The 19,300-nt window shown below is 37.9% G+C and overlaps 1 protein-coding gene across 4 annotated transcripts in view; it reads right to left on the bottom strand.

Moving 5' to 3' along the window:
• Positions 1–19,300, bottom strand: part of AP3M2 (adaptor related protein complex 3 subunit mu 2) — a 126,475-nt gene that overhangs the window by 24,786 nt on the left and 82,389 nt on the right. The window contains exons 1-2 of one of the 4 annotated variants that reach the window (XM_007476394.2): positions 14,923–15,005; positions 12,524–12,856 (exon numbers count right to left, since the gene is read on the bottom strand). In XM_007476394.2, the coding sequence (XP_007476456.1) occupies positions 12,524–12,796 (273 nt within the window). In that variant the 5' untranslated portion in view covers positions 12,797–12,856; positions 14,923–15,005. Of the gene's footprint in view, positions 1–12,523; positions 12,857–14,723; positions 15,006–19,300 lie in introns of those variants that run through there. The other 3 variants (XM_056813598.1, XM_001373045.4, XM_056813599.1) reach the window with 3 other exon arrangements.

Raw genomic sequence — 19,300 nt, 5'->3', positions numbered from 1 at the left:
CTTCAACCCTCTATTTCAAGCTTTGGTATATATTGTCTGTTACTTGTCTTTGCATTCATCTTCTGTGCTTCTTTTTAAAAATCCAAGTTGGTCAGTAAGTTCCCTGTGTACCAACATCGGTCTTTTTAGACAACTTTCTCTTTTCTGTCTTACCAAAAACATTTCTTTCTGTGTCATCAGAGTATCATTCCTCTCACAACTCCCCCTCCCCCCTTTAAACAATGTATTGATTCCAAGGCAGAAGAATGGTAAGGGCTAGGCAATGGGGGTAAAGTAACTTGTCTAGGGTTACTTAGCTATGAAGTATCTGAGGACAAATTTGAACCCAGAACCTCCTGTGTCTGATCCTGGCTCTCAATCCACTGAGCTACTAGCTTCCCTCAGTAACCCTCACCCCATGACATTCTTGAAAGTTTTTAATTTCTCTGGGCTTACTTATAGTCAGTAGGAATCCTATCTGTTCTCTTACTTTAAGCCCGTTGAAATCGACTCTCCTCAAATCCTGAATGTTTGTCAAGGTATGACTAGCCTTCTTCTTTTCTATCACAAACCCTAAGGGGGAATGGTCTTGTATCTCTGTAACTAGTGCCTTATGTAAACCTTAAAATTTCACAGACTTATGAATGTTAAACATTTTACTCCACATTGAGGAATTCTCCAATTCCCTACTTGAACTCTACTTGAATGTGAAAACTCCTTGCTATGGGAGGATCTCTACCCTATCCCTACTTGGGACTGCTTTAGGGGAGAAAACTCCTTGCTACGGGAGGACCTCTATTCCACCCATACTTAAGAATGCTTTAGGGCAGAAAACTCCTTGCTAAACAATGAAAGTATTTGAAAACCATACTTATAAAGGAAAGGAGTTCTTTGAGCCATGCCTATTTTTGGAATTTGATACAATGGGATGCTAAATGCCTATAAAGGTGGGGCAACTTGTAAACTACTTAGACCTAAAAGGTGAAAACTTACTCAGAGGTTTTCTCTTAATGAAAGTAGTCGACACAGCAGCATTTTTTTTCTGACTTACTAAAGAGATTAATCTACTCAGCTGTGAATTCAAAATGGGCTGTCTTTTGGAAAACGTCTACAGTGATTGGTAGATGTAAGGAGTTAGGGGAGGTGACATAGGAGAAAAACCTCCTATATAAGAAGAAGAATCTCTTGAGGAAAGGAATCCTTTTGGAGGATCTCTGATGAGGATCGCTTGGGAAGAATCTCTTGAGAGAGGCTCTGGAGAAGGGAAGTTCTTGGAGGACAATCTCTAAGGAGGTCTCACTGGAGCTCCTCTGAGGGGACTCTGCCCCTCTGGAGGCTCTGGAGAGAGGCCCTTTGGAACAGTCTCTGGCTGGAAAGCTCTTTAAGGAGGACTCTGGCTGGAACTCTCTCTGATGAAGTCAGCTAAGATGGAGCTGGCCTGGTGTCACTAGAATCCTTGCTTAGACAGACCTTGTGGTGAGTGTTAAAAGACTGACTGACTGATCTCTCTCTCTTAAGACTCAAGTCTAGGCCATGTTGGCTTAAGTCCCTTCATACTTATTTCCTTTTTCTCTCTTTTCTTTAATTCCACATTTGTATTAATTAAAATCTCTATAAAACCCAGTTGACTTGGGTATTTGAATAATTGGGAATATTTCCCTGGCGACCACCTTATATTTGATTTAAAAACCAAGACATTGTAGTGAAACATATTTTCTGCGGTCAAATTTACTCACCCTCTCTTATATCTATCACAATTTATATCTTCCACTATTTAATCACTATAGTTTAAGACCTCAACCATTTTAAATCTTATACTTATCGGTGGTAAAAAGCAGATCCAGAAAAGATTTCTCCATGTTAGTTCTTCCATCTTTTGAAGGATGAAATGACTACTAAGGCCAAGACAAGAAATTGGCTTTTAGCAAAGTGGGACCACTCCAGCAGATGTTCAAACAACTGAAATCTCCCATTACTCCTATGTTACTCTGCCAGGACTGTGACCTGCTTCCTTAACTCCTCATCTATTGTCTCTCTGTTCAGTCTATCCACAGTATAAGCTCATGACAACATAATTTGTTTCTGCTTCTTCTGATGCTCACTTGGATACTTTCCATGCTTCTCTCAGTAGTGCTGAGCTTTCCTCATTAGACTCTCCCCTAGAGAGCAGGGATGCTTTTTGTCTCTGTTTGCTTAACACAGAGCATTGCCTGGTACACAGGGGAAGGAGAAGGAAGGGAATGAACATTTAGATATCACCTACTATGTGCCCAGAACTACACTAAGCACTGGGGATACATCATCACCATCATTATCACCACCATCATCATCATATGGGAAAAAAGTGTATATATAATCTGTCATCCTGCCTCCTTTGGGACTTACACCAAGAATACTTTCAGTAAGTCTATAAAGGCAAGCTTATAAACTAATGCTTTTATTCAACTACAAAAAGCAATTTTTGGTCCACTAGTTCAACATTAAATATCTTTTAAAAATCAAGATAACAACTTGTCTCAAGATTGTTTCCATATGCACTCTATCAAACAAGATAAAAAGAATGAGTTTTTTATTATTTTTCTATTATTGTTAATAATTCCCAAGTATTTTATAGCTTCTAAAGTTATTTTGAAAGGTATTTCTCTTTAGAAATCTTATTGCTGGGGGAGGTAGCTGGGTAGCTCAGTGGATTGAGAGCCAGGCCTAGAGATGGGAGGTCCTAGTTCAAATCTGGCCTCAGCCACTTCCTAGCTGTGTGACCCTGGGCAAGTCACTTGACCCCCATTGCCTAGCCCTTACCACTCTTCTGCCTTGGAGCCAATACACAGTATTGACTCCAAGACAGAAGGTAAGGGTTTTAAATTAAAAAAAAAAAAGAAAAAGAAATCTTATTGCTGGGTGGTGATTTACATGGATTTATTCTATTTCCTGTAGCTTTACTGAAGTTATTATAATTATTTTTAGTTGACTCTGTAGGGATCTCCATGCCTACAAAAGATGATAATTTTTTGTTTTCTCTTTGCTTACACTGATTTCCTCAATTTTTTTCTCGTCTTATTGCTATAGTTAGTATTATGCATCCTGTTAAACTGTAGTGGTAATAATGGGCTTCACCTCTGATCTTATTGGAAAAATCTATATAAAGTTTGCTTCTTGATTTAGATAAATGGTATTTACTATATTATGGTCCATTTATTCTAGTGATTTCTAGTTTTTAATAAAAATGAGCATTTTATTCTGTCAGAAGCCTTTTCAGCATCAATTAATGTCATATAGTTAAAAAAATTATATTATCAAGATGGCTTATTGTATTTGTAGTCTTCTTTCCATTGAACCAACCCTACAATCCTTATCTGGTCAGTGTATAACATTTATACTATGTGGTTGCAGATTATAGTTTATTTAAAATTTTTGCATTAAGTGAAAGAATAACTAGAATATTGTACATGATAATAGCAATATTGCAAGGATAATCAACTATAAAAGACCTGTTCTGATTAATACAATGACTCATGACAGATGATTCATGATGAAAAATGCTATCCATCTTCAGGGAGAACTTTCAGTGTGGTCTGAACTACTATTTTTTTTTCATTTGATTTTTCTTGTTTTTGTTTTGTTTTGCAACATGGCTAATATGGAAATATTTGGTATGACTTTGTAGGTATACTGGGTATCATATTGGGGAGGAAGTAAAGACAAAGAGAAAATTTGGAACTGAAAATAAATTTTAAAGCTTTTTTGCAACAATGTTCATTAGGGATATTGGAATCTATAATTTTCTTTTGTGTCTTCCTAGATAAGGCATCAAGACCACATTAGTATCATAGAAAAGAGATTAGAAGAGTTTTTATTATTACTGTGAATTGTTTAGTATAGTATTTGACTTCATTGTTATTTGAATGTTTAATATAACTGAATTGTAATCCCATATGAGTAGTTTTATTTTTTTTTTTATCATTTGGGAGTTAATCTATAGCTGATTCAATTTTTTTAACAATTGGGTTATTTAAATACTCTATTTTCTTCTTTTGCTAATCTAGGTATTTTATATTTTTCTAAGTGTTCACCCATTTCCTTTATCAGTTTTATTGACATATAACTAGACAAAGGAGCTTCTAATAATTTCATAACCTCTTCCATTTTTATATATTTTTTCATTTTTGATGTATGCAATTTGATTATCCTATTTCTTTTGAAAAAAAAAAAAGGTTAGTTACCTATTCACTTCCTGAAAAAGAAATAATCTACTCAATATGCTGAATAAGGCATGCATTTTCACACATGGCCAATGTGGGAATCTACTTTCACTGAGAATATTTTTGCAAAGAATTTTTTTTTCTAAAGGGGATGAGTGTAGGACATAGTATTTATGAAAGGGAAGGAAGATGATGATAAGATTTGTTTCTCTCCTCCAAAAAAAGAAAAGAAAAAAAAAGAAATGTGTTGCCTCACAAGGAAGTAAGGTTTCTGTCAAGACTGATGAACATCATCTCTTTAGAGGCTCCATGTTTTATGGCCTCAGTGACCAGGAAACCATAACAAGGATCACTCTCCCAGGGGGCAGCTGGATTGAGCTCAGTGGATTGAGAGTCAGGCCTAGAAATAGGAGATCCTGGGTTCAAATCTGGATTCAGATACTTCCTAGCTGTGTGACTCTGGATAAGTCACTTAAACCCCACTGCTTAGCTCTTACCACTCTTCTCCCTTGGAACCAATACACAGTATTGATTCTAAGGCAGAAGGTAAGGGCTTAAAAAAAAAAAGGATCAGTCTTCTAGATCAAAAAAAAGGTAGTTTCCCTGCACCTTTAAGGAAAAACTAGTCTATATGAAACAAAATATTGTTCTCAATATACCTTCACACTGTCTTCTGCCAATGAGATCTTCACCTCCAAGTTATCCAATGATGTACTGCAGATCAAGGCTGAGCAACTCTAAGAAATAACTTTATTTCTAAGATTAAAGTAAAAGCACAATTCAAGGAGTTGCTTAAACCTATAGAGGGGAAAACTGCTTATATCACAACATGTTTGTACAATTTAAAAAGGCAGAAGAGTTTAAAAAAAACATTAAACATAAAAAGAGTAGAATATTAATTTATCTATGCAAACTTCATTTAATATAAAATGAAAATAATAATACTGACATTTATGTAGCACTTAATGGTTTGTAAAATCTTTACACATTTGAGTCTCAAAACAACCCCATAATCTCTACTCTATCTTGCTTGTTATTTATAGATATATATGTATATCTATTTTATGTATAGATATATAGACCTTTGAGGACATGGAAGTTTTCATTTCTTTAGAATACAAGCTACATTAGGGATCTTAACAAAGAAACCTATTTGATCTCACAGGTATCCTTGAGATTTGGTGAGACTGAACCTACAATTGGAAATACAACTCTGGAAAGGGACATCTTATTCAAAAAGAAGGGGATAGGTAAAAATGGAGGATAATTAGAATGGCAGGAAGAACACTGTAAATTAGGAAGATATATTTATGTGTGGAAATCTGGGACCCAGAGGATGTCAAGCATGGCAGAAAGCATTTTATTAAAGAATAATGAAAGACTGTCTCTAGAGAAAACTACAAACCACCTGTCTCTTGCCTTTCCAATCCATTCTCCTCAGAGCTGCCAAAGTGATGTTACTAAAACAGATATCTGACCATGTCACTCCCCTGCTCAAAAAACTCCAGTGGCTCTAGGATCAAATGAAAACTATTCTGACTTTTAATGCCTTTACGAGTGGCTCCAGCTTACTTTTCTAATCTTGTTAATTCTTTCATGTACTCCGTGGTCCAGTCAAATTGGCCATTTTCCTGTTCTTCACACACAATATTCCATTTCCTATACCTTTATACAGGCTTTTCCCCCTCCCTGGAATGTTTCCTCACCTCTGCCTCATAGAATTCTTAGTTTCTTTCAGTTTTGTCCAAATATTATCTTTATCATGAGGCTTTTTTTCTGATACTTCTGACCCAGCTGCTAGTGGACTTCCTTTTCAAAATTGCCTTGTATTTAATTTGTATATATTTTTCATATACTTCTGTCTGTACATGTTGTCTCGCCTAGAATGTGGGAAGGAATTATTTATTTTTACTTTTGTTTCCCCAGTTCTTAGCATAGTGGTCCATTGGTCTACTATAGGGGCTAAATATTTAATGCCTGCTGATCAAATGATTGCTTTATTAGATAAGTTAAGGAAACCATTTTAAAGTCTATTGTAGCATAGATTCTTGCTCTTATCTGGATTAGAGTAGATGGCAGCTGAAGACTCAATTCTGTGACTCTGGATTCTGGTTACTTCCACACCCTTAGGTGTGGGTCTATTGTGAGATCTATTTTATCTAAACATTTCTTTCCTACCAAAATGGAGAGGTAAGGACAAAAGAGGTTTTTACCAATAGTATCAAGTTTTATTCCCAATGTATTTTTTTTAAATATCAAGATTTTATAGAAATACTTGCTGTTACCCCAGGTCTTGAAAAAGAGGCTTCTTAGACATGTTTCTAATAATTCTGAAGAGAACACTCCTTTGCACAAATATATCAGCCTAGTCCTAAAAGCAAAATGTTAGTACTGCTTTTCAAGTAAGGTATGAAATTTATAACTTGTCTGATTGCTCTAAAAACTGTAAGCTTGAAAGCCAAACTTGAAACCCAATTAAATTTTTGTTTTCCTAAGCTGTGGTTTAAATTAGATTAAGCATCTTTTCCTACTTCCTGTAATAAGTTTTGTATTTTTGATATGCGGATGTTAACTAGCTGTCACGTGTTTTTACCACAAAGACCGTTATATCTTAGCATAAGATAAAGTATCATATGTGGGCATTTAAGCAAAGAACATACAGTTAAAGCTAAAGTGATCAAACACCAGCCATAACCGATGAAGTATCAGCATCCCCAAATCTTCCCCTCCTCCCTCTCCCAAGACTTTCCTCCCTAGGTACTTCCCTAGACCTTGCTCCTTCAACGTCCAACTCTTCCCCTGCTATCCTATCAATATATCCTATTGTATATTGTATATCCTATAGGATATATCCTATATCCTATTGTACCTGCTAGACCTGCCATTGTTAACAAATTCCCCCTTAGTCTTGCATCTCCTCATTCTACTCTTTGCTTAAACCGAGAGGGGCTAGGATATTAAAGGGCTTGCTGCAGAACATCCTCAAAGCTATCACAGAGCCTAAGCCCAAGCATGCCAATGGTAGTTAACAGGTTCTTAGTTTCCAAAGACTCAGGGATTTAGGAGCTTAATGCCTGCTCCAAATGCAGGGTACTTCTGGGCATGCTTCATCTCTACCCTACTGGGAGATGGCTGAGCTCAATTCAGTTATCAGCTGTCCATCATCATGTTATTCTTTCTCTACCCTCAGGGTCTCAAAATTATAAACATCCAAGACCTCTGGCATAGCAGTAACAGAACTACTAATGACTCTGTGCTTAGGCATCACATGTCCCTTATGCATGGGGGCTCTGATCAACTTAAAAGGATTTTCCTCATACTGTGGTGGGCAAATTCTCTAGTCCCTACCCTTTTTATCCTAGAGATTTAAGTAGAGTCAGTGGCTGTTGAGGTCAAAATCCTCTACCTCTTTCATCTCTCCTGTATGCTCTATGAGCAAAGCAGAATTGCAAAACATGAGATGCACAAATTTAGGGGCATTTCATACCAAATGTTTATATGAACCTGTGGTAGAGCCTTCTGAGCCCATATTAGTCTGATCAGCTACAGACACACTGCAGCTCAAACCTGACAGAGTAATGCCATTTTGGTCCTCTTCAAATATGAAGGAAGACAACCAATACTTATCCTTAACTACCTCAGGCTATACTTCGAAAGTCTTCATCATCTTTGGCCCTCCCATTCCACTGCCTCCTCTAAAATCTCCATTCTGTTAACTTTTCTTGATCCTGGATTTCTTGACTTCACACTATCTTTGACCTGAAGTGAAAGCCTGGCTTTCTATAGAAGATAGTACACCCCTGGTCACCTCTTGTCCTGGATGTGCCTTCTCTCATGTATTCCAAAGAACTGGGCCAGGAGAAAAGTAGACAAATTGCTCATTAGTCACCATTGTTCAGCAATCTCTCCTCCACTGAGGTTCACTCTATTCATTTCATTCCAACTAAGAGGCAGCTAAAAGGCATAGTAGACCAAGTTCTAATCCTGCCTCAGGACATTTACTAGCTATGTGACCACAGAACATCATTTAACCTATCTTAATCTGTTTCCTTCTCTGTAAAATGGGAATAATAATAATAAAACCTATCTTAAAGGGTTGTGAGGATCAAATAAGATCACACATATAACGTTTTCTGTAAACCTTAAAAGTGCTATGTAAATGGTGCAGGTAGGTTGTTAAGTGTATAAAGAGCCATGTCTGAAGACAGGAAGTCCTGGGTTCAAATGTGGCCTCAGACACTTCCTAGCTGTGAGACCCTGGGCAACTGCCTAGCCTTTACCATTATTCTGCCTTGGAAATGATACTTAGTATTAATTCTAAGACAGAAAGTAAGGATTTTTAAAAAGTGCTATATAAATGTTAGCTATCATCATTATTATAATCCATCTTTATCACTGAGTCCAAATCCTTGTTGTGGATATCAACTGACCACCATTCTTCTCACTCTCTTAAGGGGTCCTGTATAAGGTTCAGATCTTCTTCGCTATTACAACCCTGTCTCCTACTACATTGATAAAATAGTAGACATCCATTTCCCTCACTATTTCAGTCCTTTAAACTTCTATCCTCTCTTTTGCTCCAATCTGATGAAAGGCATCCTTTCCCCTTATTGAGCTCACATTTTTACTTGTGCCTTTGAACCAACAATCTTACCCCCATCTCCTCTGGGAGTTAATCCTTTAAATTATTCCCTCTCTCATCCTTACCTACTGACTCCTGTCCTGTGACCAACAGATACACCTAAGTCAGCCTCATCTTCTTGGGGAGACAGGAGGAATGAGAGAAAAAAATGAGATTTCTGGACATAGCTAATGTGAGAATTTGTTTCTCTTGGATAAGCATATTTATTATAATTTATCATATATTTATGATAAGGCATACATATTATATTATTATGTTACATATTATATTTATATATGTATAAAAATAAAAATGCTAACTCTAAAAATAAATAAATCAAAAAAGAAAAAAAAGCTTTCACTTGATCCTACAATTCCCTCAAACTATTGTATCTTCTCTTTACTATCTCTGGGATAAAATACAAACTCATTTGACTAGTATTTAAAGCCTTTCATAATATGGCTCCAACTTTTTACACTCTCCATTTCAAACAAATCGGTTTACTTGCCATTTCCCATAAATGGCATCCTCACAGGTTTGTGTCTTGACACAAGTCATCTCCATATCTGTATTATGCTCCATCCTCACCTCCACTTCTTAGAATTCTCAGTTTCCTTCAAGGGATAGCTCCTGTGCTGTCATCTATATGAGGTCTTTCCTGAATTTCCCTGTTGTTAGTTCTCCTCGGTCCTGAAAGTGCTTTGTATACACTTATTTGTTTACATACTGTACCTCCCAGTACGTTGCCTCACAACCTCGTTGCCTAGCACAATGCCTTGCATGTAATAGATGTTTAATATATTTGTTGAAATGAGGTATTCTAGCTCCTTCTCTGTCACTTGCTGAGATTTATCGTTTGTTTCCAGAGTTTTCACTTTATGAAGCAGATAGTCCTCTAAAGTCTACTTTCAATGCCTTATCATGGCATGGGTGTTAAGCTGCCATGGTTATGCCAACAGAGTAGAAGTTCTGGAGGGTTTCAGCAATAGATTGCCCATTTGTCATCTCAGGAACTACCCAGGTAAGTGAGGAAAGACTCATTATCAAAAGGTTGGCCATCAGGTCAAGAATTTTTTGGCCAGACAATTTATAAAGATCATTGAGAAAGGCTTAGAGGGATTGTTCTATCTTCCTTATTACTGATGAGTGTAACAAACAGCATTCTCCCAGTATTGCAGCCATGACTCCTCACTGTCTCTCACCTTCCATATCAGATTTGGTGCCAAGGCCTGTCCATTTCACCTTTGCAACATTTCCTGAAAATGTTCCCTTCTCTCCTCTGCTACTGCTGCCAATTCAAGTCTTCATCACCTCATGCCTGGTATAATTTTACAACAGACTCTTGGTGGGTCTGACTCCCTTCAAGTCTCTCCACTCCAATCCATATTCCTTTCAGTCACTAAAGTGATTCTCCTACAAGGCAGGTCTGACCATGTCATCCTACAAACCTCCTCAATAAACTCTAGTGGCTCCCTATTTCTTCAAGATCAAATACAAAATGCTATTTGGCATTCAAATCCCTTCATAATCTAGCCCTCTAGTACTTTTCTACCTTCTTACATTTTACTCCTGACAAGTACTTTTCAAACCAGTGACAATGGCCTCCCAATGGTTCCATCAACAAGATACCCGATCTCTCAGCTCAGCATTCTCTCTGGCTGTCCCCCAAACCTGGAATGCCCTCCCTCCTCTGTTCTGACTACCGATCTCCCTAGCTCCCTTTAAATCCCAACTAAAATCCCATTTTCTGCAGGAAGCCTTTTCCAAGGCTTAATTTCAGTGATTTCTTACTTTTAATTTTTTCTGTTTATTCTGCATAAACAGCTTGTTTTGTATATATCTGTTTGTATGTCGTGTCCCTCATTAGACTGTAAGCTCCTAGAGCATAGGGACTGTCTTTTGCCTCTTTTTGTATCCCCAGAGCTTAGCACAGGGCCTGGCACATAGTAGGGACTTAACAAATGCTTATTGATTGATTGTGATCTGTATCAGTAGGGCAAGTACCAACATTTGTGAAATTATAGGTTTCTGAAGTCTGGAAAGTGCAATTAGTGTTAAGAACAATCTTGATATCTCAGAATTGTTCATCTTTTGTACTACAAAAACTTTAGGAATGAATTTATATGTATTATACATACATATGCATATGCTATTTATAAAGTATGCTTTGGCTTTCCTTGGGATAAAAGAAGCCTTAAACATGTGATAGAGATGTGAGTGCAAATGGTCTTTGATGATGCTTTTCATTTGTATTATCTAAGTGTTTCAGAATTCTTGTTCTTCTCTGTCAGTCTTACAACTTCTGTATTCATACAGATAATTTCAGTACTCACATGATGCAGAAGTTTAAATCTCATCACTATGCAAAAGCTGATCATGGGAACTATGTAGAAACTTTGATTTGAAAGTAATCATAGTTAAGCAGAAGAATTTATTGCCTAAAGTCAGACCTTGGTTAAAATGCTCAAAATAACTGAGAAACTTGTTTTCTGCACTGTACTAATGTTTCTGTATAACTTAACTTTCTCCTTGAAGCCTTGAAAACTGCCTACCAATGAAGACAAATTCCAAAAGAGAACACCACTTGAAAAACTTATAAGCTATGCAAACTAATTTAAATAGTGAAGTCTCTCAGGTTTTTATTTGCAATAAGGGATTTTGAGCTCTTTGGTGCGGTTCAGTCATTTCCAATTCATATGTGGCCCTATTTAAGGTTTGCCATTTCCTTTTCTGGTTCATTTTCCAGAGGAGGAAACTGGGGCAAATGGGTTAAGTGACTTGCCCAGGATATTACAACTAGTAAGTGTCTAGGCCAGATTTGAACCCAGGAAGACAAGTCTTACTGATTCCAGACCCAGCACTCTACCCATTATGCCATCTAGCTACCCCATTATGGACTCAATCACAAGCTATGAACACACACCCAAACTAAAGGCTATTTGTGTACAAACCATTCACCCCTGCAACTGGTTTGCTGCTACAATAATAATTAACTTATGAAACTAACTTATTAAATTTAAAGGACTTGCTTTTCCTTTCTTTTAAGTGACAAATTACAAAGGTATAAAATTGGAAGTAGTATCAGTCACAAATAATATTTTATGTCATTTCCCTTAACTTTTTAGCGAATATACCTTTTTGGAGGTTTATTTGTGAAGTTGTCTTCTGTATGAAATAATATTTGTCAAGAAAAAAGAAAACATTAACTTAGCTTGTTCCTTTTTTCTTTTCAGAAATCTACCATGGTCATCTTATTTTGATGTAATTCAAAGCAATTTTGATGACTGTGGTTAGTATCTACTAAGAACTATATTGTAAAATGACCCCTCTAATCATCCAATTTATGAAGGAAAATGGAATTCAAACTAGTCACCAGAACTGAAAGGTTTGTGAACCAGAAACTCTTACGGTATCATCCAAGTATACCTGGTCAAGGACAGGTAGTACTACATTGTGTCTGAGTGTCCAACCTTGAGAGACTATGATAGTCCTTCCCATCCAAAAAATACCCTCAGTTTGCCACTTTAGAAGTAGTTGGTCAAATGACAAATGCATAATTTTCATCAGCTATGAGACTGCTTCTCTGTTGAACTGAACAACAAGACTCTCTTGGGAAGATACCTCCCTCATCAATGATACTGTTAAAGGTGTGAATGCAAAAGAAGTGATAGAAGTGTAAAAAGTTTAAAGGTATTACAAGTAAGTCTTCTCTTTGTTCACCCACCTGGAATGTGTCTACCACACGATGAAGGAATTCAATGACAAAAAGGGGTGGCACCTCTGTCTGGATCACAGCCACAAAAAAGATCTTGTGACGATAAACACTTAGGAGATAGTGATGAGGAGTAGGAATCACAGGAGGCACATTTTCTGCCTCAGTAGCCCTCTCCTGGGCCTCAAAAAAGTAATCACAAACAGAACGACTAACCACACTTTTCCAGTGCTTTTCTAAAAAAATATCCCCAGAAGAGTTGATCAAGAACAGGCTATGAATCATGGTGAAGGAAGAAAGCTTTTTTCAATATAAATGACTCAGGTATTCGATAGAAATTCAACCCTAGAAAACAAAATGAGTAAAGTAAGAGAATGATGCTCCATCTGGAATAACCACCCTTTTATTTTTTCACTATTCAAATCATATCTATCCCTCAGAAAGCAAGTAAAGTTCCAACCCCCAATAATATTAATAGCTACAGCCTAAGTACTTCTCTCTTCTGAACTTTCATATTTATTCCCATTTGTGTTGTTGTTAGCAATTAATTATGAGCCATCTTGCAATATCTCTTCTGTTATACTGAACTCATTTATTATTTCATCTTTAACACATTTATGACTTCACTTCCAAAAGTGTAAATTATTTATGGGGAAAGTCTTTGTCTTATACTTTCTTGTAGTCTTTATTCAACAATGTAGGGTACCAAAAGTCTTAGTGCAGTGTTTTAAATTTTGATAGCTTAAAATTTGTTTTTAAGCTTTAATAGCTTAAAACACTTCACTAAGACTTTTAGAATTCTTGATACTAGAAGCCTACTGTATAGTGTATATAGTGTATATATAGTTCTAGGTATGAGAGAGCTAAAGTTTAGATAAAAGGAGAAGACATTTAGACTGAGAAAGACTTTTCTTAAGGGGCAACTAGGTGGCTCAATGGATTGAGAGCCAGGCCCAGAGATGGGAGGTTCTGGGTTCAAATTTGGCCTCAGATACTTCCTAGCTGTGTAATTTTGAGCAAGGTACTTAATTCCCATTGCCTGGCCCTTACTGCACTTTGGCCTTCCAGTAAGGGTTTAAAAAAAAAAAGGATTATCTTTTCTCACCTTGATTCATAAGATTCATAATTGGTGGTTCATAATCTTGGATCATAAAACTTAAATAATCAGTGATGATCTGATTCTTTTTCATTTTAGAGTTGAGTTAATTGAATCTCATGGAGGATAAATGACTATCCCAAAGTTAAAAGGTAGTAAGTGGCATTCATCATTGGAAATCCAACTCTGATACCAAGTCCTCTTTTTTTTCCCACCGATCCACTGCTGCCTAGTCTTTCCCTAAACTTTCAGTACAGTTATAGGCCATTAAAGCTCAACATTGCATGGACAGTTACTGTTTATTTCACCAATTTGGCCGCAGCTTACTCACTCTACACAAAAATCAACCCTGTGAGGTCTATTTCAGACCTTTCCTGTTGCAGCAATATATCTGCATCTCTAAAAGAGAGAAAAAGAGGGAAGGATGGGGGTGGGGGTGGTGGTAACAGAAAGGAGAGGCAGTGGAGAGAGAGAGGAAGGAGAGAAAAGGGGGGAGAGAGAATGGAACAAAAGGAGAGAGGGAAGGAGGGAAAGATGCTAAGGAAGGGAGGGAGAGATGCAGCAAGAGAGCCGGAGGGAGCTAGCTTTCAACATGGCCGAGCAGGGGCAGCAGTAAGATCTAGCAAAAACACTTGTGCAAGGCTGCTCAACCACTCTGCCCCTGGAACCCATACAGGGAAAGGAGCAGGAGAGTGGGAGCCGCAGCTGACAAGAGGAAGAGACAGAGGCAGGCAAGGGAGGGAGGGTAGGAAGGATGAAGAAATGGAAGATGTTAAATTCGGTCATTCCAGATCTGGCCCCAACCTGGTTACATGAAGGCCAGCAGGCCTAGGTGCTAGGTGCTGGAGGGATGGATAGATGGGGAAAGAGGAGGATGGGGAGGGCGAAGGGGCCTTCCCAGTTTCCATACATCCGCTGCCATGGCAACGAAGCTTTCCACCCCCCTCCTTTTATCCCTACCGCCCAGCCTCCACCTCCATCTCCAACAGTCAATGAGCAGGATCCTGAGCCTCCCTTCACCTTCAAGGGAAACAGTCCCCCTACCCCTCTCCCCACCCCCCGCCACCCACCCACCCACACACACACACACACACACACACACACACACGCACGCACCCACACTATGTGTCGCAGTCCGAAGCGTAGGTTTTGCACAACCCTGACCCTTTCCATCGCACCCCAAGAAAACGCCCGTCCTCAGTGCTGTTACCTCGAGCCCCGCGCGAACTCTCCCTAGCTGTTTAGTACCCAAAGATTGGGCGCTTGCGCCGCCCCAACCCCCGACCCAGCCCGGAAAAATAAAAGGCCCCCTCACCCGGCCTCTCGCAGACCCCGCTACGCCGCGCTTGACAAGCCCCGCCTCCGCCCAACCTCCTGTCCCGCCCACAACGCCGCGCGCTCCCCACCCTCCTTTACGCTCATTGGCCAACACGGCGAGCCCGCGCTCCGCCCTCAGGCAAAGGAGAGGAGGAAGTCGCTGATTGGATTTGTCGTTCTTCTCCTCCTCCGTCCTTTGGTTGGCCCCGCCCTGAAGGTCCTCCAGACTCTAAGCTTCGTGATTGGTAGTCGAGGTGAGACCTCTGATTGGGGCCTCCCGTCGCTCGGGCCTCTGATTCGCCCGGCATAGAGAGGCGGAGGGACAGTGGGATTAGGACAGATCGGCAGGGTGGCTGCCCTATTTTCCGTGTCACTGGCAGCTGAGTGTCGCAGCTTCCCGCATAGAAACGGGAAATGGTACAAGATGTCTATTTTGAAACAAGTTTATCAAATGCACACTATAGGAAGGAAAACAGCATTTTTGATCGTCATGGTGCCACGGAAAGGGCTATGGAATTGCAGTCAGAGCTCGGGGTTCGAATTTTGACTCCGTCACTTATTTCTTGTGTGACCTTGAGCAAGTCCCTTTTCTCTGGCCTCAATTTCCCTATCTAGAAAAAGAAGGAATTGTACTACATGATTTCTATGGTCCCTTTTAGTTCTTAATCTCATGCACGATCCTAATTACTTAATAAATGCCAGATTTTCTGATTCCCAAACCATTTTTTACACTTTGCTTGTTTTATTCTTAGGTTATGCTGAGATAGTACCTATAAAGACTATACCATATGATACAGTGATACAACAAAGAGTGCTGGACTTCGGAGTTGGGAAAGCTAGGTGTTCATCACTTCCCTTTCTGGTCCTCAACTTCATAATTGTGAAATGTATTATTAAAGGGATGCTTTGTAAGCGTTTACAACAATAAACAGTTAAGAGGTACAAGACACCATCAAGAACAGGTCATGCCAGACTAACTTCATTTCCTTTTTTGACAAGGTAACTAGACTGGTAGATCAAGGGAATGCTATGAGACATCACATACCTAGATTATGGCAGTTCTTGTCAATAAACACCACTGAGTAGGAGGCACCATTCTAGGCACTGAGGATAAAAAGGTAAAAAAGAAAATCCATTTCTCAAGGATTTTACATTCTACTTGGAGCATTAGACATATATACAATTGAATGTAATAAAATCTAGGGAGAGAAGAGAAGAATGACAAAAAATTCTGGAAAAATTTGAAAAGCACTAGGGTCCTTGGCAGAATCTTGGAAAAGACTTGGGGAAAGTCTTTCCTTTTGAACAATTTGGAGAAATATTACCTAAAAGAAACTATGGTTAGGTGAATTCACGACTGGTTGAGCAATCAAACCCCAAATGTAATCATTAATGGGTTTCTGTCAGCTTAAAAGGAAATCTACAAAAATGAAGCACCCCAGATATCTTGGCCCTAGGTCACCCAACATTTTTTATCAATGGCTTGGATGAAGCAATAGATGTAATTTTTTGGTCAAACTTACCAATGCCTTAAAGTTAAGAAAAATAGTTAATACACTGGATGACAAAGTTGGTATCCAGAAAGATCAAAGCAACCCATTAGGTCAAATCTGCTTTTTCTTCTGTACTTCAATCATCTATAATTTCATTGATATTGATATTCCCTTCATCATGAAGCAGTTCACAGCCTTGTGTAAATTAGTAGATATTCTTCCATAGATGTTGTGACCTCTATAGCCAGTCTAGTGATAAACTCAAACATTAGCTAAGCTAAAATTTCTTTTTTCTTTATTTTTAATATTCATTTTTTAGAATTTTGAGTTCTAAATTCTCCCTCCTTTTCATCTTTCCTTCACCCATTGAGAAGACTTAGATAAAATTTAGATGTGCTCCAAATATTATTAAATGACCCAGTATCACTCTTAGGCTAATATCCCAAAGAAATCAAAGAAGGAGGAAAGAGGACCTCATATGTACAAAAACAATTATGGGAACACTTTTATATTAAAAAGAACTGGAAACCTAAGGGGTTGCCAACCAAAACAGGAATGGCTGAACAAATTATGGTAGATGAATGTGGTAGATTGCTATCATGCTGTAAGAAATGATGAAAAAGAAAGTATCAGAGAAACCTAGGAAGTCTTGAATAAAGAACCAGGAAAGCAATTTATACAATGGCTGAAATATCTTTAAGGAAAATAGCTTTGAAAAACTTACAAACTCTGATCAGTGCAATAACCAACAGCAATTCCAGAGGACTGAGGTTAAGGCTTACTATTCACCTCCTTACAGACATGCAAAAGACTTGAGATGGCAAATAAGCCATATTTTAAAATAAAACCAATGTGGGAATGTGGTTTACTTGATTGTATTTGTTAAAATTTTGGGGGAGGTTTTTTTCTTTTAAAATTGCAGATAGTGAGGGAAGGGGAGAAATTAGGGATAAGAAGGCCAAAAAAAAAGTCAATCAATAAACATTTATTAAGCACCTACTATGTGCCAGGAATTATATAAAGTTCTAGATCTACAAAGAAAGGCAAAAGACAATTCCTGTTCTTGAAGAGCTCACAGTCTAAAAAGGAAGACAACATGCAAACAAATAGACATAAACAAACTAGATAGAGAATGAATTAGAGATAATCACCAGAAGGAAATGATTAGAATTAATAAAGAAAGAAAAAGAAAAGAGGCTTTATGGAGGATTGTTGAAAATGAACAGAAGAAAGAAAGGCCAGGAAGGGACACCAAAAGCAAAACAACTTAGTTGAATATGAATTTATTACATATTTTTAAAGAAAAGCAAGCTTTACATAATAGTTTTATAGTCTCATTTGCAATCCTTTTTTCAGGTCTACAACATAGATTTAACATAAATTTTATTTGATGTTTAAATTCAAACTTTTAAAAATTTTCTAGAAAAGTTAGCTAGACTAATCCTTAGGCTGCAGACATATAGATATACTCATAAGTAAGTCCTTTTTTAAAACCTTCCCATCTTGGCAATATTTATGTCTACTTCACTTGCACAACTTTCAAAAAGCGAGGACCATCACCACATTATAATGTAGATTAGAATATGGCTTTAATGGTAGTCAGATCTAATAAAATGAAATTGAATGGTAATAAATAAAATTATACATCAGAGGGTTTAAAAAATCAGCTTCAAAAGGCAAGCCTGGATTATAGTTAAAATTAAAAAGATCTAAGGGGTATATCAATTGGTCATCAATCAATAAACATTTATTAAACACCTACTATGTGCCAGGCATTGTGCTGGGCACTGAAAATACAAAAAAAGTAAAAAAAGAATAATAACAATAATAGCTACCATTTATATAGCATCTACTAAATGCAAGGCACTGTGATAATTGCTATAAAAATATTATTTCATCTGATCCTTACAACATTCTTGGAAGGGAGGTGCTATTTATAGTTGAGGAAACTGAGGCAAACAAATATTAAGAGATTTTCCCAGGGTCATACAGTAAGTACCTGAGGTGGAATTTGAACTTCTTATCTCTTGACCCAGTCTTCTATCCACCCCACTGTGTAAAATGCTCACATTCTAAAGGCAGCAATAGCTTATAAAGAATCATATATATATATATATATATATATATATATATATATATATATATATATATATATATATATATATGATAGTCTTGGAGTTTGAGGAAGGTTATCTAAGAGAGAGAAGGTACTAGTAACAAGGAGCTTGAGAAAGGCTTCCTTGAGTTGAATCTTAAAGGAAGCCAGGGATGCTGAGAGGGGGAAATAAGGAAGGAGAGCCCAGTAGGCATGAGGAAACAGTCTGTGCAAAAAGTCCAGGGCTAGGAAATAGGATGTTGTGTTCTAGGAATAGAAAGTAGGTCAATGTAGCTAGACCAAAAGGTGCATGGAGTGATGGAAAGTGTAAGAAGGCTGGAAAGGTAGGAAAGGGTCAGATTGAGAAGGGCTATCCATGTAAGAGGATTTTGACATCTGAGTCCATAGGGAACAGGAAGCAGGGATAGATCGTGGGGGTCATGGGGGGGCCCAGGCACAGTCCTTGCTCTGACACTTACATGGAGTGACACTTACATGCCTGGAGTGAGGCAATGACACTACTCAGAAGGCTGCGGCAGACACCACTCCCTTTATCTTTCCACAAGGCATCTACGGTCAAGGGTTTCTTTTTTGTTTGTTTTGTTTTTTTTGAAAATTTTATTTAGCTAATTTACAAGAATCATATTATTTCCCTCCCTTCCCTACCCCGACCCCTTCCTGTAGCTAATGCACAAATTGCATTGGGTATTACAAGTGTCCTTGATCAAAACCTATTTCCATGTTGTTGGTGTTTGCATTAGGATGTTCATTTAGAGTCTCCATCCCCA

Source organism: Monodelphis domestica, chromosome 1 (assembly GCF_027887165.1).
Source record: "Monodelphis domestica isolate mMonDom1 chromosome 1, mMonDom1.pri, whole genome shotgun sequence".
Classification (NCBI taxonomy): Eukaryota; Metazoa; Chordata; class Mammalia; order Didelphimorphia; family Didelphidae; genus Monodelphis; species Monodelphis domestica.
The sequence above is the reverse complement of the archived record's forward strand: the minus strand, read 5'-3'. Positions and strand labels throughout refer to the sequence as shown.